Source organism: Corvus brachyrhynchos, unplaced genomic scaffold (assembly GCF_000691975.1).
Source record: "Corvus brachyrhynchos isolate BGI_N302 unplaced genomic scaffold, ASM69197v1 scaffold11, whole genome shotgun sequence".
In the NCBI taxonomy this organism is placed as follows: Eukaryota; Metazoa; Chordata; class Aves; order Passeriformes; family Corvidae; genus Corvus; species Corvus brachyrhynchos.
In genome coordinates, this window is record NW_008236965.1 from 5676871 (window position 1) to 5696574 (window position 19704).

The 19704-nt window shown below is 40.0% G+C and overlaps 1 protein-coding gene across 1 annotated transcript in view; it reads right to left on the reverse strand.

The window, feature by feature from the left end:
- Positions 1 to 19704, reverse strand: part of REPS2 (RALBP1 associated Eps domain containing 2) — an 88092-nt gene that overhangs the window by 10873 nt on the left and 57515 nt on the right. The window contains exons 13-14 of the mRNA XM_017728466.1: positions 19566 to 19702; positions 8352 to 8416 (exon numbers count right to left, since the gene is read on the reverse strand). Of these exons, the coding sequence (XP_017583955.1) occupies positions 8352 to 8416; positions 19566 to 19702 (202 nt within the window). The remainder of the gene's footprint in view (positions 1 to 8351; positions 8417 to 19565; positions 19703 to 19704) is intronic.

The window sequence follows — 19704 nt, forward strand, 5'->3', positions numbered from 1 at the left end:
CCCCCCCCCCCCCCAAAAAAAAACAACAACAACAAAAAAAAAAACCAAAAAAACCAAAAAACAGAAACAAAACAAAAAAAAACCAACAACCAACCACCCTAGTTCTGGTGTTGCAGCTCCTGCACGACCAATAAAACCAAGTGACTGCCATGTCCCTAAGCTGCCACCTAGTGGCACGTGGGACAGGCCATTTCTGAGTGCTTGGCATATGCATCATGCATCCATGCAAAGGTTTGCTGGTGCAGCCAACCAACAAAGTCCTCTCCGAGAGGCTTTACGAACACATCTGCAAGTTGATGTCTCCCCACATAGCTTTTAAAGGAAAAATAACTCCTGCTTTTTCTTTTGGCAGAGGGATTCTTTGCAGATTTCCTTCCCTTCACTGATTTGGACGTGGGGTGGAAGTCAGTATAGCCTTCTGGTATTGGGCAGAGAGAGCCTGGCTCAACAGTCCTCTGGTCCTATAGTGGAGTACAAGGAAAAGGAGATCCTTCAGGAGCAGCTGAGGTGAGTTCCCTTTAGTTCTTCATCATTTTAATGCCATGCTTAGCATAGTCTGCAGGCAACTCATTCAGAAACGTGGCAATAAACTACCTCCCTCCAACCACAGAAATGTCTTAAAATTTTCACATATCTTGGCACAATTATATTTGCATTTAAATTCTTCACCATTGGTTTATTAATTATACATTATGCAGTATGGTCTTCCAAAGGAAACTCTATTTATGGTAGTGTAGAAGTGCTTTGCTGGAGGTGTCTCACATCCTCAGAACAGAGTAAACTACTGACATTGGGAATGCTGCTGTGCTGCCTGGTATGGCTGCTAACACACCCAGGATTACAGGAGATGGGCAAAGAATACCCTGGTCATCTGCACTATCAGCAGCGCAGAGTCTGCAGACCAGGCCTAATGGTATCTTGATTTTGGGAAGCAGGGTAAGTGACCACAGAAAAGAGCATGAGAGTGTCCTATTCCAAATCTTCTGAAGAGATTCTCTTTGCAGAGAACCGCTTTAGAACTGTCTAACCAGTCCAATTATTAACAGACAGTATCTCCTGTTTTGTCAGCACAGCCTCAAATTTTCTAGGAATACCCATACCCTTCTCATTCTTCCTGGCAGAAGGTCAAACTGGCCCACAAAGTTTCTGTGCAATGGCCACAGACAGAGCCCAACCTGCAGCCTATGGCCAACACTGAGCATTAGGACAAAAAGTTCCTCATCATTAAGGAGAGTATTAGGAGTTGCAAATGCTCATTATTTCATCACATGATCCCTAACCAGCCATTGATAATCTCCTCACTGCTCCATGTGACGATACTTACCAGTACCTTTCTAAAAGAATATGTAACTCTTACTTGAGCACTGAGTGCTTCGACAACCTCGGATGGAAGATTTTCATAACCATAAGAGAACACAATATCTTAACTGGTTCTTCACTTACATTTCCAGTTCTTTTGCTTTGCAATGCTGGATTATATGTAAATTTCACACCCACTTTTCAAGACAATCCATAACTGATCTTCCATTCTGGAAGATCTACACCAAGCTTTCATATTTCTGTTACCTGATAGCCTTTTTGCAAGAGGTGAAGTATATATATTCAATCATTCCCACAATTCAATTTCGCCCACACTTATGCTCCAGGCTAACTTTACACATGGAAATAGACCCATTGTAGTCACTGGTACTACTCACAGAAATGAAATTATCTCTGTGCATTCACTGGAGTAGCCCATAATAATTACCTGTATAGTGCCACTGCTTAGCTTTGCAAAAAAAAAGTATTGAGAACAGCTTATCTGTAAGGAAAAGTAGGATATTAAATATGCTTAACACTCTGCATGTGCCCATTGCAATCTTCTATCATCTTTACGTAAGTTCATTTAAGAGGTATTTTGCTCCCTTCTAAACACTCATATTTCTGTGCTTAAAGCAAATTTCTGGGAAGTCGAGACATCTCAATTCCAGTTTCTGTGAGTCTCCTCCATCCCACCCAGAATCATCAATTCTTTTTATTGCTTATTAGAAAAACTGAAAATGGTAAGACAGAAAAAAACCCCACAGGGTTGCAAATGCAACAAGCTGCCAGGGTCTTAGTGTGCTGCCTGCTTTCTCAGCACTGTGCAGCCCTGAAGTTTTGATAAGCTTTTTCTTTCCCGGAGTTATCTGAGGGCTGGTGATAAGGTTGAGGAGAAAGGCAGTAAATACAAACAAATTGCTGCAATGTTCAGCTCATTCACAAGGAAAGAATAGGACCCAGATGGAAGCATTAACAATCTGTTTTAATACTTCAACTTCCACAAAACCAGATTAACGTAAGCTAGAAAGGCATATGTGCATTCCACTAGAGATACAGGCATTGGGCTCTTAGCTTCTTATTTTGTTGTTATGATAAATGTGAAGCCAAATTAAAAATTTGTTACAACACATTTTAATTAAGATACTCGCCTTCTTCCACTCTTCCAGAAACCTCTTTAGAAAGGATTTTACAGCATCCATCAACTACTCCTCAAATTCAATTTTAACTGTGCTACTTTCCACCACTTCTTAAACTGTAATTTATTTTGTCTGGGTGTCTTAGATTTAATATATAATTTTCATGAGAGGAAGATAATCCATTTGTATTATATTAAAGTGGCAGATGGCAAAATCTTTCATGTTATAGAAGACTTTCAGTTTCATTACTGTTACAGGCTTCTTCAGTACCTATTGCACAGCTTATACAACATAAGTTATTCTGCAGCCAAAACTGTGGAGATGATCAAAAAACCCTCAACCCTTCCTTGCACAGTAGTTGTAAATGCAAGCTAAAAAAGTGTTGCTTTCATTTAATGTAAAATAGTTGTTTGATAGAGTACCATCATGTATAAAATTGCAGGGTACCAAAAGCAAAATCTTCACTTTCTGGAGGGGGAGGTAAAAGGGGGGTAATTTTTATTTATGTAACATAAAACTTCCTTCCTGTAAAATTCCAGGTATCCTGCCAGCACTTGAAATTCCTCATGTAATTTTACAGAATAAAGGAATATCTGAGTATTTTCTCCAAACAACCTTGTAAGCAAGCCCAACCTCATCCTCCACGTATCTCTGCTTTAGCCAAAGATGCTGGTGTGGGGGGGATGCCTGGACCACCTCCCAACACGGAGCCTGCACATGGCTATGCTGCTCTGGAGGCCCAGAGGTCTCAGCAGGACAGATGGACGTCCTTCCCCACCTCCTGGCCTCAGCATGGCCGCGTGTAATTGATGGTTACAAACGCAGCCTGAGCATACCCCACATTCGTGGCTCTCCATGGATTTGGCAGGACATGGAGACATGTTAATAGAGACAACTTCTCGAGCTGGGTCCCAGTTTTCCCTTGCAATTCTGCATGATGAATGGCCAAAAAGCTTCAAGGAGTTATGAAGTATCAAGTAACATTTGGAGAGCAGAACATTCAATATGCTAAAAAGAATAACATCTTTGCTTTCCAACACCACCAGGTGCTGTAACTGGGCAGGGTGACCCACCCATCATCCCTGAGAGTGCTTCATTTTCAGCATTTCACCAAATCAGTAACATCTAATGGTAACAATGGTTACTAAACTGACAGCCAAATTCTGAGCTCATATAACCCAGTGAGATTTTAATCTTCAGAGTTGCACTGGACTCAGGGTACTTCAATTTGATAATGTTAACAGCTGCCTACCTACTCTACTTCACTTGAATGCTTTGCCTTCACTCAATTTTTTCAGTGCCAGCCAAAACTGCCGGCATGGAATCAGTGGGAAAAACCCATCCCAAGGTTTCCAGAAAGAAAAGTGCAGCACAAACCAGTGTGAATTTACAAAACCAACAGGCTTAAAGTTGTGACTCTGGGAAAAGAGATCAGGAACATCAGTTTTTTCAGCCAAGATACACAGAGTTTTCTTCCAGGCCCACTGTTTTCAAATTCCCTTATACAGCACAAGCAGGATTGAAGATACATCTTCACTACTGGACAGGAAGGTACTGAAATGCAGTAATTTAAATAAAGGGATGTTGATATAATTGGGCAATGTTGCAGATAATTAGCTGATGTTGGATAAAATCCTAAAGTTATATTTGTTCTTCAGTGTTCATCCATAATTCCTATTACCATAAATGTTACTAAATCTCCCAGAGAAAGCAGCTGTGGTAAATGACTTCCGTAGGCTTAAAAGCCAACAGTAATAAAGTATTATTTTGTTTTCCATTAAAAAAATAACAACAGGGGCTTATACAAGACATGCATACATGTTTGGCTCCAGTGGAACGTTATTCATGAGTACCCAAAGTTATTTTCTATCTGAAATCTGTGTCACCGCAAATCAGCTGCATAGCTATTGCCTTCCTGCTGTGATTCTTGCACCTCCATGTTACACAAATTTTCTCTGTACAGCCTTGGATCCATGAAGAAGTTTTGGGGCCACCTTAATGCCATTCCTCCTTGATGACTCAAGTTTACTGTCAAGTTAGGAACACAGGATGAGGAAGACCTACCCAAGCCACTGCATTCCATTCTCTAAAAGCCCAGAAAAAAAACACAGTAGGTATTTCCAAAAGCTACAGGTTATCTGTTCTATATACTACAGCATGCCATGGGAAATAAGCAGAGGTAAGGCACTGCTAGTATCCTAAGTCTACAACAGCTTGTAGTATATTAAATATTTATGGTCAAAAAAGTTGGGAAACTGATACGGAGAAAATTATCCTTAAATCCAAGAAGCTACTGCAGACTTGCTAGATGTGAAATGTGCTACTAGAGATCACAGAAGGTGTCAGTGAAGTTACACACAGGCTTATGCACAAAAGGAAAACACTTCGAAATAACATATCCAGAAAAAACCCTCTCATCTATGTATAAGAGTTTTTCCATACATAATCTTTCAAAGCACTCATTATGGAATTTAGGGAAAACTTGAATTACTTATTTTTTTAAGGGGAAAGCAATATGAATTGATGAATCTAATAAAAGATTTCATACTGCAATTCACAATGTCTTACTGTAAATATAAATTCAAAATGGCTTGCAGTGCAGAGAGGTATGGGCTGGAATTTGGGTTGAAAGATCACAAATTGAAGATAATGGTGTGTCCACACAATTTAAACTGACATTTCATCCATCTTTCTTTATTAAGTTTACTAACAGTCACCATAGGGACCTCAGATAAAAGCATCACTGCATCAGAAAAGTGTCTGGTGAAAGCTCTGAGGAAATCTCAAGTACAGCTTATGGACTGATACAAAGTCAATAAAATGCTGACTTTGGCAATGGAGACATCCTGAGAAGGAGCTACCATAGCCTTTTAGAGGCCATCAAGAAAAAAGAGCTAAATCCACCAACTCCAAAAGCTGTTGTAGAAGTAAAAGGAGATGCAGCCACCATCTGCAAAGGTGTCTGCCCAGCAGAGGTGTGGAACAGCATGGGCTGGCAGCAGCAAGCTGAGCAGAGAAGCCAGCTCTGCTGCTATTTGTCATAAACTGGCCAGGTCCTCACAGCATCCCAAGATCTGAGCCTGCCACAGTAAGCCTGTGCATCCCCTGAGCTGTGAAGTCAAGGCCACAACAGTATCAGCTCTAAGTATCACCTTGTGCTCTGCTCAGCCAGTGATACAGTCCTTGTCCCTTGAAATTCAACTGCCTGGACTATGGAAGCAGAGTTGAACGTGGACATAATTTAGAAAGTCTGCGATATGAGCAGAGATGTTTGGCATGCTCTGAATAACCAGTGATTCAATAACCACCAAGGTTGATTACCTTGGAGATTCTGACAGGAAAAATAACATTTTCCGAAAGGCTGAACTACATTCTACTAAAAAACACTGCAACACAGAACCAAAGTCAAGGTGCCATTTCTATACTCCTATTGATTAAGCTCATAGGAGGACTTCTGCTCCACTGAAATGTAACACCTACCCCTTGGTACCTCTCTGTTATGCACTTTGGTCTTTACATCCCATGAGCCCTTTAATCTCATTCTAAAGAGCAGGCTGATTCAAGCTGCTTCTCAGTCATCCACAGAAAACCATAGTCCTCAGAAAGAAATTATTTCCTTCTCCTCCATCAACTAATTTCCAAAGCTGAGCCAAAATAAGCATATCATGAGAATACTTATAAGGTGCACAGCCACCTGAAATATGCAGGGTTTGCTTCATTTCCAAGCTACATTTGTCATTAACAGTGCTTCACTGCAGGCATACAGCAAAATGAACCAAAGAATGATTTTCAATAACATTGTCGAAAAATAAGTTAAAACAGAAATTTAAGACGAGTTTGGTAAATCTTGAAACAAGAAAAAGCCGAATATGCAATTTCAGCCTCATGACTTTTCTTCAGTTCTTGATCCTGTCTCAGCTTTGAAAGCAGATCCCTTCTTCCAGCTTCTCTGTGCTCTTTAAATCAAGGGCCCCACTGGACTACCATAATCCATATGCTCACTATTGCTTACATGCTATTTGCAAAGGTCAGCTCAGCTGAATTATGACCCCATCACACGTACTTCCCTACTGTCTGTTACCTTTATCACAGAAAGGCATGCTTGGATAAAAAATAAACAGTGTGATGAGCATAAACTTTATTATGTTTTTAAGAACTGGTTTTATATACAGTTTTGAGAGACATGAGAACAATAGTATTTTAACATTTGATTCAATATCTTTAAATATAATCAGAAATAAATTAAGTAAACGTAAGTGATGCATGTTAGCAAAGCATCAGCTGCATATTCATTACTGAGCAGACACAGAAACCACTTTTTTTTTTTTTTGCTTTTAGAAACCAGACCTTTGTAATTGAGAGGACTGGATCAAAAATTTCACATGAGAATCTTCTTGTGTTTATCATTTTAGAAATGCCCTGTATTCTGCATGTCCCAGTGTAGGGTGAGCACTTGGTTCAGTATTTGGTTAGGAAGCTGCTGGACATGCATAAACAAATCAAGTTGTCACTCCCCTGCTAAGGAGATACAACTTGATGACAGGACAAGAGAACGGACAATTAACAGAACCTTGCTTGAAACCAATGGTTTTGTTCTCTGAGAGCAGGATTTGTTGCAGTTAGTGCTTTTCCCAATGGCAGCAAGAAGGCTTGCACTGTGGGAAGCTGGAGCAGCAGCAGGAGGGCTGGCGTGGGTTGCAGCAGCAACTGCTGCAGGCACACGGCTGGGAAGTAGGGAGCTGTGCTGTGGGATCTGGGATTGGGAGGTAGGGGGCTGTGCTGTGGCATCTGGGGAAGCCAGAGGGAAGTGCTGCTCTCTGGGGAGTGTCAGAAAAAGCACGAACATGATGGATGCACTAAGGGGTGTGTGCTGTTAGCAGCATGGTTAATGGCATCCTGACTGGGGAAACATGCCAGCTCAAACCAGTGTTTTACAGTCCTCAAGGCAGAAACTGCACTCAGTGCTAACAAGGGCTGGGGAGAGGAAGAGCACAACAAGCTGCTGGTGGAGCTGGGGGTAGCAACAGGCCTCTAAACATTTCTATCATAAGCACTGTGCAGTAAGACATGTTCAACAGCACACTCTTAAGGGTAGATCCAAAACTAAAGTGATGACCATTCTGGCCCAAGGAAGGTATCTCACCAGCTTTTTGTATGTAAGGGCTGTCAGCTCCCCTGTGGATTTGTTCCTATTATACACTTCATCTAAAGGAGTATTATATGAAGCATATTGCTGCCTAAGACTTAACACAGCCAACAACACAGAAAGAAAAAGATGACGATCCTCCATCATTTCCTGAAACATGAACAATTATCTGGATGCAGACATGCATGATTTTGTCAATTTGTGCTGTGCTGCAGTTGTGTGATGCTCTAAAAAACAAAACCCAAAAACTTACCTAAAATGCAAAATAAAAGCACACCACTAATGGTCTGAAACTTTAAAACATAACTGACATGGCATTCTCTTCCTTTCAGCGTTATTTTTTTTAAACCCATGGTGCAATGGGTTTAAAATGGGTGCAATGCACTCTTCTATGCCGTGGCTCCCTTAGCAGATGCCCTCAGTGCATTTGAAGCCCAAGAAGCAAACAGCAATAGCAGGTATCAAGCCCATGCCTTCAGGCATGAAACCCTTTTTAACAGACTAGCTTTGCTAGCCTTTAATTTACAGTTAGGTCTAGTGGATGCATGTCAGCTCCACTGCAAAGAGGTTTAATTAGTCTGTAATTTGACACTGCAACACGCTGGCCAGACAGACCAATGAAGGAGGACATGGAACTGCAAACTGCCGATTTTTTGAACTTGGAAGCAAGAACAGCTGCTGTGTCCAAGCCAACTTGTGCTAACCACTGTGATGGTAACATAAATAAACAAATAACACACAGCAAAGAACTAAAGCTTTGTCCATACCTGAGATACAGATGGTCGAGGGGGCAGTGCAGGTGGTGGCGGGGGCAGCCAGCCAGACCTCACAGCTGAACAGTGGGAAAAGAAGAAGATGTTGATAAAAAACCCCAACCAAACAAATCCACTGTAATTTAATTCCAAATAAACCCAGAATTAATTCCCAGGATAAGTGGAAATTCCTCCTAATGAAGAGGCAGTATTCAACATTTAATAACAAAACCCAAACCTGATCTTTACTGAGCAAAAGCTGGTTTGAAATAACTTCATGAGTAGTGAATGAGTAGTGACCTAATTGCTGTAAACCCCCAATGTTATGATAAAAAGCAGAGAAAGAAGCCAGTCAGCCAAAAAACCTGTAGGTAAAGCAATCCAATTCCAGTTAAAGAAACCCAGAAACAGGGTCCACTTGTTCTTGGACTTTGCTCTTTGTCATCAAAAATACTGCCCTTCTTAAAAGTGACACCTTAGCTCCCAACGTAGACACTAGCAGTCACTCTGGGTAAAACACATTCTGTGATGGAGTATAGCCTTAAAAAGAAAACATCTGTCATGGAATTAAAGCACAAAAGCCTAAATGAACCAAAAAGAAACCCATTTCTTTGGTTTTATATTTTGTATTTGCATGCTATTACTCAGTGGAGGTATTTCAGAGGGAGGAGGAAGACAAACCCTAACAGTTAGTTCAAGCCCTTATAAGACAATATAATGTCAGCTTTGAGTTTGAGCCAGCAAAAGGGAGGGTAATAATCACGTAGGTCCAATGCTGTAATTCTCAGTTTTCTTAAAATACCTAAAACCCATTTGGGACAAAACTACAGGATAGATGACAGCTTCCAAAGGCAACTGAGAGGAGACAGAGAGCACTAGGCTGGCACAGAGACATCAACCAGGACTAACTGGGTTACCCTTCCCAAGCTCCTGTTGCACTGACTGCTCAGCACTTGCTCTGGCAAAAACACCAGACAGTCCATCTTGCACTGGTGTATTTTTGTGTAACAAAAAACCCCCAACAGTATTAAACTTAGAAATGCCCTTTACCACAATAATGCTAAGCAATCAATTACATTTATACACTTTTTATTTCCATGCATATTTTAAAAAGACCACAAAGACCATTAAGAGCCTTGTTATAGCTTAGCCATTTATATATTTTATACACCAAATCTAAAAATGTCTACATGGCTGAAAATATGAAGAAAAAAGATACTAACCATTACAGATAATTATGGCATGAAAGTAAAACTGTGTGTGAAAACATTGAGAACAGTCAAATTGACTATTTACAGCTCCAAAGAGACTTGTAATACACTGGGAGGTTCTTTCCATCGTCTGTTTCATCATCTCTTGTAAAATGAAGCCTAATATTGCACACAATACCAAAGAGAGAGCTAGAACAACTAAAAGAGAACTGAAGTTATGCAAGGAAGTCACTAACACACCTACAGGTGTTAGAGAGATTTGAAAAAACAGTCATCAGGGTCCTTTCTCTTGCATTTCATTAGTTCTGTTTGTAAGACCATTGCAATAACAGCATGATGTGGTAAATACATTCTCCATCTCTCCCATGCAACTGATCTTTACAAAGGAAGAAACCTTCCTTTCCTTTAATCTGAGCTTCAGGTTATTACTTCATTTATCTGGGCACTGGCAGTGGTTTTGGCAGTTACAGCTTGTGACAATATTTGAAAACAACAATTCAGACACCACATGCTGGAAAAGCATCTCCTGAAGTCGGCGGACACACTGTGAAACTCCATGAGTCTTCTGGGATTTGGCCCACAAAATTCCAAAGGGAAAAGTAATTGTTCCATAAAATAGTCAAATGAAAAAAACCACACCACCACACAAAAAAAGCCACCACAAAATGCAGCTTTCAAAATGCAACATATATGAATCTAGCATTAAAGAAGTTAGATGCTTACAACATGTGCATTTGACCCAGTTTCCTCTTTTTAATCCTAAAAGTTCTAACTTAAGCTACTCATGAAATATTCATAGAATTCGTGCTGTTGCAGAAGATCTTTGGCCTGTTGTTAGAAGGAAATCATGCTTATGTGAGCACAGTTACTAGCGAAAGTTAGCTGACTTCGGAGGACTCACAACAACTTATAAAAAAAAACCCCAGGCTTCAGCCTTCTCTAGTGTCCCTACCCTAAAAGAGGACAACATAAACAGATACCTGTAGGTTTTCATGTGCGTTGGCAGGTGACTCTTACCATTCCAGAATACTCTCCTTCCTGGGAGTGCCCTGCACAGTTCGGCTCTTGCTGTTAGAGATGGCAGCACTACTTAGTCCTCAGAGCAAAGTACCCTGGGGCCGAGCAGCAAACAGACAAATAGACAAATGTCATGCTTCCAGGTGCATGGCTCAGAGCTTGGATAAGTTGATGTCCCTGATCTTGAAAAGAAGTCTTCAACACCCTGTGCAGAAGCCCAGGGAGCTGGATGGGCCTTGCACAGGTCCTCTTGCTATTGAGCAACTTGCTGCACTCAAACCAGGCTGAGCCACAGAATCACGGAACAGTTTGGGCTGGAAGGGACCTTAAAGACCAGCGCAGTCCAACCCCCCCTGTCACGAGCAGGGACATCTTCCCCTAGACCAGATTGCTTAAAGCCCCATCATGGAAGGCAAATCCCACAGAGAGCAGTGTAGAAAGCCCATACAGGTACCAGTAAAACAGATTTAAGTATCCATATCTCGTGTATTCCAGTAAATGACAGCCCTTTCATGCACTAGTTACTCCCACAAAGATAGGGTTTTCAGTTCAAAAATCATGGCTCTTTACTTAGCATGTTTACACTTTAAGACGGATTATCCACATGGAAACCTTCCAAGACCATTTTTCTGCCCTATTTTGGCAACCACAAAGGTCTGATAGTACTAACATGACACCACAATAGATAAAAAAACAGGTTTTCCAATCTGAGGGTAGATTAATATTTTAAAACAAACACCAGGCTGCAATTGTACACTCTGAGAACTGGTTATGCCGTCTTATCTGACCACTCTGCCTCCAGCCTCCCTAGCAGACAACAACAGTCAGCACTTAATCATTACTTGTGGTAGTGAAAAATAACAATCCTAGGAACCACTCAGATAGCTCTTTTACTTATTTGATGTAGGAAGAGGAGATGGAGGAAAAATAAAAGTTGTAACAGCCCACACAAACCTATGGAAGTAGATCTTTAAGTCACTAGGCACAGCAGCAGTGGAGATTCGCAAAACTAGGATGAGCAAGTCTGGGTGCATGGGATTCTTCAGTGCAATATAAGAGCAAGGTGCTGTACTTCTCTTACCCAATGACAGTCACTTATGCTCTTGGTTTTCACTACTGAAGAAAAAACTACCATAATACACTGAGCTTCTGGATGCCTGCTATTTTTGAAAATTAATAGTGAAACAGCAGCATACAAAACTACATTTCCTGAAATATTTCCATGTCAGATATTTAATATTAATTCCCTACATGTGGATGACGTCTTGGTTTTAGATGTCTATCACCTTAGCTTGAGTATCACCTCAGACAGGTTAAACTTTGGGTGGAAAAAATGTATACCCTCCTCCCCATCTGAACTGAATACATACGTAAGCAGTGTCCTGAAAGAAGGGTGCTTTTCCTGGGTCAAGGGCCATTTTGTACCTTGCTGGCCAAGGTGAAACTAGATCTTGCCTCCCAAAGGGGACTGACCTAATCTCAAGTCAAAAGAGAGAGTCTGGCTGATGTATTTGGTATTTTTCAAGTGGATGCTACAGCACAGATGGATCAAAGGAGAGGCTGGTTGCATGGTAGATTTCCATCAGTTTATGCTGCTTCCGAGTCTTGAGCTCCCAGATCAGGTTTAACAAAACACCAACCAATTAATTTTATCAGGAAGCAAAGGGAGTTAGATACTGCAATCAGTTCAAAATAGATAAGCTAACAGAATGAATTATTCTTCAGTTCCCCCAACTACCTAAGGCTTTGGTTCCTCAGGGAAGCCAGCATTTTCACCACTCTGACACTATTCCAGAGAGCTTTTTGAAACACTTTTCCTGCTTCTGTTGCCAAAGGCAGAGCACAGAAAAGTCCTGTGTCTAAGCTGGTTTCTGTTTACCTCCTTCTTACTAAACTTCTATTCTTGTTCAGTGAAATTGGTACTTGGTTATCCCCTAACACTGACACCATTCTTTGCACAACTTCATTTATTTACATTCCTGACAGCAGCATTAGTAAGTGATTGTGAAATAACCATTTCTTAAGAGATCTGATTTATTAATTCTCACTACTACATCTAAAAAAAAAAAAAAAACCAAAAAAAAAAAAAACAAAAAAAAAAAAAAAAAAAAAAAAAAAAAAAAAAAAACACAAAACTGTAGCCAGGAATATAAATTTAATAAAGGATTCTAGTAAGGTAGTTGTGAAATCCCTACTGATCCAGGGATCTGTTTCAATAATTCTTCCTAATGTCTCCTCGGAAGGTAACAGCATTGCAAAAAAACTGGTTTAGACTCCTGACATTAACTTTGTTACCAGGTTTGTAGAAATGCTGTAGAAAGCATTGCCAGTGGCAGAATGACCTCTCTTCCCACAGTTAGTTTTAGGAACCCACTCAGCAGGCAGTTTCATGTGTCACAGCAGATAATACACACACCTGATGTCACAGACACACAGTCATGCTACAGGTCTGTTTCATGCGCTCATCATACAGAACATCATTTGTACCTTAAGTGAGTGGAGAATTATCCACATACTTTCCAAGTAATTAGGAAGAGATTTAGTCAGACCTTAAGTAATTAATGTTTCTCTGCTATGAACTCACAGGTGTGACCATTTAGGACACTGTGTGCTAACATATCTGATGGGTCACTTCCAAATCAAACAAGCAAAATATCACTAGAGGTTTTCTTATTATGTCTGTTTTTAATGTCCTATCCATGAACTTCAGCATGTGTTAAGAAAACCTGTAAAATAGATTTTTTTTTTAAACATCTATTTTCTGGTTTACATCACATATTCACAACATCTGTATTTTTACCTCCCTGTCCCTCATTTTCCTTAAACCATTGCATTTTCTAGTTACTGTTTTCTCTACCCTCTCCTCTTCTGCATGTTTCTATTTGGGGACTGTTTCTCCCTCCTCCCTTCACCCTTAAACAAAACTATCCAAGATTTTGTTCTGTCTCACTTCACGTTTAGCTTCATTCTCCACCCACAGGGAGGCACAGTCCCTCCACCTACTTCCCACAGATCCATGTTACCAGAGCTTCTCCCCTCTGGAGATCTGGGTGGTAGTGGTGGAGGTTCCAGCACTGGCCACCTGTGACCACTTCCAACATGGATACACTTGGAACAGGCACGTGGGAGCCAGGACGAGCAGGGGGCTACCAGCCATCACCCCTCTGGTCCCACCTGTGGCTCACACACTTCTTGGGGACATCTGCATCTCCAGGGTCTTCCCCACAAGGGAGGCAGCTTGACCCCTGTTCCACATGAAACATAGCAGATCCTATCTTGTTTAACTTACAAAGCTGTTCCATGATGGATGAACATCTTTTTCACAGAACAGAGTAACCCACATGGGATCACAAAAAAGTTCAGTGGGGCTGGTAGTGCTAGTCAAGTACATTTCAACCTTCACAATTTTCTGTAGAAGAGTTTTTGGATTAAAATTTAATTTTTAACAACCTGCAACAGGATCAAAACAGACTGCAAATCATTCCTCAACTCCTGAAAGAGCTAAGATTAGATAAATGGGAAAATACAATTTTTTAAAAGTTCAATTTATTGACACAACTTGTAAAAAAACAGCTACACTTGAAAGGCTGATAAGATTTACCCCAGTAAAGTACTCTCTGGACTCAGCCCTTAGAGATATACATAAAAATCTAAAAATGCAAAAATAAGTTATCCCATCAGGTTCCTATCACTTAATAACTATTCATCCACTTATATCATTACTATTTTCTCCATCTTATTTAACTTTAATTGTGTTCCTGTCCAGTTGGGCAAAGAAGTAAGTTACACAGTTGTAAACACATAAATCCTTCATATAAAATTCTAAAAGGCTGAGAGGCACAAAACTCCTCCATTCAAATCAGAAGGAGGACACGAATATTTCATTCAGAATAAGTTCAGTTCAGTCATGAAATATATTCTGAAGGGGAACAAGACTAGAAAAAAACAGCAGTTCCAGTAACAGATCAGGGGCTGGGCTAGTCCCAAAAGAAAAAAAAATACTTTCTGATTTTAAAAAGTATTTTTTCAGCAATTATTTTAAAAATGTATTTCATAGCCTGAGAAAAATATGAATAGCAGCTCAATTTTGTGTTCTCTGTGCTCTATGCATAAGACATTTTTAATTTTATCACAACCCTTACAACCAGTCACTAACTTAACTCTACACTCCTCACTTGATGAGGCTTGCAATATTAGAGCTCTTGTACACCATGCAAACAATAATTCAGGAAGTGGCATATTTGGTGAGGGTATTTGCCATTATCTCTTCTCTAAAATAAAGGTCCTTCAGAATTCTCAGCTTCCTAATTTAATGTTTAATGGTCTGATTAATAAACACAACACAGTAACATGCAAGACAGTACAGTATTACAGCATGAACAAAATCCCAAGAAAGTAGCTGAATTTTACTAAATCAAGACTAATGTAAGAGCAATGAGAGGAATGAGTCCTGAAAATTAACTACTTAATTAAATTCATCCTTAAAAAAAAGAACATAACTATTCTAAGTTTCCCCTTGTCACTTTGGCTTTCCAATAAAATTTTAGTTAAGAAATCTGCACTTATGGTAATACAAAAACATAACTGCACCACCCATTAAAAGCTTGTCTTTAGCAACTACATCTTTCAGACAGCTAACCTCAATGGGCACAGACATTTCCTAACAAATACAATTAAGCATAAAAGAATACAGAAGATAATACTACAGTAATCATGCTTATCTAGGTTAAGTTTTGCAGGTTTTTTTGCACTCAGTTTCACGTGCACAAAAGGGGAAGTCACTTCCATTTGGCTCACTAAGCGAAAAAGACAATCTAATTGGAAAGATATTGCTGAAAACAACTGGAAAAACAGTATTATGGTTACTGTTTGGACCTGTTTGTATCAAAACATCTATGACATCAGAGTAACAATCATTTTAATTCTCAAAATTTTCTTTCCTATACAATTATGAACTGTTTCATTTTACATGTAGACTTAAAAACATTCAGAAATACAACAAATTTGATTTAGGCAAATATGAAAAAACTAAGATATCTCAAAACACATTTAACTATTCACAAATCTCTACATTTGGCAAACAAAACCCACCAAGCCTGTAAGCTCAAGGAAAGGATGTGCTAATTGAATGAAGTAATGGAAGTTTGATGAAGTAAAGAAGTAATGACAAGTCTTCTTCAAAGTTATGAAAAAGAGGGTAAAATGTGATGCTGAACAGTCTTCCTTTAGCAGTAATGAAAATGGAGGGTGCAGAAAGACAGTTGTACTAATTCAGTCTTAATGATAAAAGTACCACTTTAAACTGCTTGGGAAACACATGTATGAAGGAATACAGAAGTGATGTGGGGACACACTTACATCACTGATGGGAATGCTGATGCACACCAGTAAAATCTGTTCCCTTGTTCCTTTCCTGTGAACAACAGATTTAGAACAAACAGGACGTTTTCTTGTCTGGCAGCCATCACTACCCAGCAATGCTAAGTAGAGGTTACAGATCTGACTGTAGTCAGGAAAACATCATCTGTAACAGAAAATACTGCACTTGCAATAAAATGCTTGTTGTGTTTCCACCTGACCGAGTGTGGAACTTAACACCTCACATTTTACAAGGGAGAAAACCTCCAAAATACTAGCCCCTTGTTGCTGGCTGAAACCAGTGGCCCAGAAGCAGAGAATCCAGGTTACAGTGAGTGCTTCCTTAGAAGCCAACGTAAAAAATGGTGCCTGCATTCCACACGTTCTTCACCACAGGGACAGCCACAGCAGGAGGTGAGTTTCAAAAGCAAATGAGTGCTGAAAACCTCCAGTCAAAAATTCATTTGTAAATAGTTATATGGCTGTTTTGTTCAATCTGCTTCCAGATAACACAAAACTACACTGTTCATAACAATTTTGTTGTTTCATCAAAGCAAATTCTCTTTTCCCAACAAGTATCCTTTGTTCAACAGAAGTGTTAATTAAAAGTAGTTATGTGACTCAGAAATGAAACTAAATGGGAAATAAATTGTATTTCAGGGGCAACTGTATAAACCTAACAACACTCAGACTGCTGTCACTGCCCAGAAGTGATTCTTTAACAACTGTCATGGGCAGCAAACAGAACTGAACAAAACATCAGAAGACAATGGATGCATTTTCAGGTTTTAATACTTAAACTGAGACTTGCCCCAGCGCCAGAGTCACCCCAAGGCAGACTCAAGCTTACTGCTGCTGTTGAGGCTAGAAGGTGGCTGGGGCTCTGCTGCAGGATCTCTGGACTCTGAGCTGCCCCAATTTTGGCCCCATCAATACCCAGGTCTTACTCTGGGAGCTGTTGTCTTGTATCTGACTAGAGACTAGGCTAGGGGAGAAATAAAGAAGTAAACTAGGTCATGTATGCATTTAAAGTGACATTTCTGTTTCTACTTAAAACCTGCTGTTGTCCTTCCAGGAATGCATAAACTCTAGCCAAGTATTTTCTTAATATGAACACAGGCCAAATACCAGAGATTACATATTCAACAAAAAGAAATACATTGAGAATTTAGCAGCACAGAATTTTTCTCAGATGCTAACATAAAGACTACATAAATAAAAACAAAATAGAAGAGATTTCTGTCTCTTAACAGAAATTCACTTGGATATTTCAGAAAGTGGCGCCTTTCTATAAGTTCCCATGCTTTTTTATGTTTTTCCTGGGTAACACTCATTACAGCATCCCAGAGGAGTGCAGCTATAAAGTATGAATGAAGGTGCCTTCTTCAAGTCCAGTTACCTTCCAATTCAACAATTTTAAAGCCCATTTCTGTGGCTAATGCATTGCTGGACATCCCAGCCATCACAGATAAATATTCTGTGTGTACACTGGTCAGGAGAAAGGCATAATATGATGGTGACAAACATGATATAGCAGCAGTAAATGAATCACAAAAAATAAACAAAAAATCCCAGTGCCCACAACAGGGATTCGCCAGTCTATAACTGAATTTACTTGGAGAAAAGATATTTTTCTTTTTCTGCCCTTTAAAAAAGGAAATAAACAAAACAAATGCTTCAAAGCACAGATGGTTTTACAATTAAAGAAATGATACCTATACATCAACATGACCCATGTGGAACTGAAAACAAAACTCAATACTACCGAGCATTCCTTTGTGGGTCTGGAAGCAGATTATCCACCAATCTCCCCAAACTAAAATTATTTCTCAACTAGAATTAGTAGGACAAAAATTAATGTACCAAAATAGGATTATTCTAGTCATGCTGGATATACACAGAAGCGTAGAATATCCTGAGTTGGAAGGGACCCACCAGGATCATCAAATCGAACTTCTGGCCCTGCACAGGACACCCCAACAGTCACATCATGTGCCTGAAAGTGTTGTCCAAATGCTTCTCAAACTCTGACTTGGTGCTGTGATCACTTCCCTGGGGGCCCTGTTCCAGTGCTCAACCACCCTCTGAGTGAAGAAAATTTTCCTGATATCCAACCTAAACCTCCCCTGACACAACTTCAGGCCATTGCCTTGGGTCCTGTCACTGTCACCACAGAGCAGAGATCAGTGCCTGCCCCTCCTCTTTCCCTCATGGGGAAGTTGTAGACCACAATGAGGCCTCCCCTCAGTCTCCTCTCCTCCAGGCTGAACAGACCCAGTGCCCTCAGCTGCTCCTTATATGGCTTCACCTCAAGGCTCTTTGTTGCCCTCCTTTGGACACTCTCTAATGGCTTAATGTCTTTTTTATATTGTGGTACCCAAAACTGCACAGTTTGCTAAGTTCCCCAAAAGAAACCACTTTGTGACTTTCAAAATGATCCATAGGAAAAGCAAAATGTTAATTTTCATTCACAGAATTTACATTCTTCTTTCATTTGTGTTCCAAGTGAAATTTAATCCAAGTTTATTTCCTTCCAGTTTCCTTCCAGTTACATTTGTTATCTGGATTCCAAGAAGACCTGCTGCAGTAGAAAATGTATACTTGGCTCTGTTTGGGGGTTTTATTTTGATATATAACAAAATCAAAATTGGAGGCATCAAATCCCTCAACAGGAACAAAGATAAAGAATTACTCCTCTGTGTAAGGCAAAAAAAAAGTTTATTCCTATTGAGTTTCAGGGTGCAGCACACATAGCAGGGCTCTCGAATTCTCTCTGTTGTTTGCACAAAAAAAGGTCCATATAGCAAGAGGTAAAACTCTTTTCTACTCCAAGAACCACATTAGAGAGCCCAGTTAAACATTCCTTGACACAGTCAAACCTTGGCTTTCTTCTGAAGCATAAGCATGACCGTGTTTAAGCTAGTCCTTGAGTCAGATGATTGGTGTGCAGCATACAAACCTCTGATCTGGTTCAAGGACCCTGCTGAAGCACAGTCATGCTGGATGACTGCTGCCCTGAACAAACAGCTCCTCTTCCCACTTGAAGGCAAGAGGCACACTCGAAGGGTAACATGCTGAAAAGCCATTTTCTTTCAGTTCACCCCAGCTGCTATTCTACATTTTCTTTCTCTCCCCTCAATGTGCACCCGTGTCAAAAAAAATTACCCCTTGTTTTTACTCAGAGTGGCTTCTGATTGTTCCCACACATATGTTCGACTTTAACATCAAAAATGTTTGCTTTCTTTCTCCCAGTTTAAACATTAAGGGTTTTCTTCCTGTTTCTGAACTACAAAAACTAAATAGTAATAAAAATCAATTATATTGCAGCTACTGATGAGAGTTGTCTAAACAGCCAGACTAGTTATAAACAGTCAGTGATGACAGACTACCATATGTTAAGCTTCCCATTACTGTGCCAGAAAACATTATAATCACCTTAATTATAGAAACACTGATTTTTCCCCTCAGTGGCAATGTAACACAAGCAAGTGCACAAGCAGAACTCCTGCTCTGCAGTGCATTACTGTCTGCAGCAAAGGCCAGCATATGCACATACTGCCAAGCATTTCTGCAAACAGATCAAACTGCCAAGCACACAGCTAACCTGAATGGTCTCAGAAGGAGCAGAGAAAGGAAACTTTACCTTGTGTGTTTTGCTGAAATATTTTGTTCAGATCCAAAGAGGAAGCTCTGGAATGTGATTTTTGTGGCCTTGGAGGTGGAGTAGGGGGCTCTTCTCCCTTTTTCATGGCATCTTCTATTGATGTGCTAGAGTAAGACCT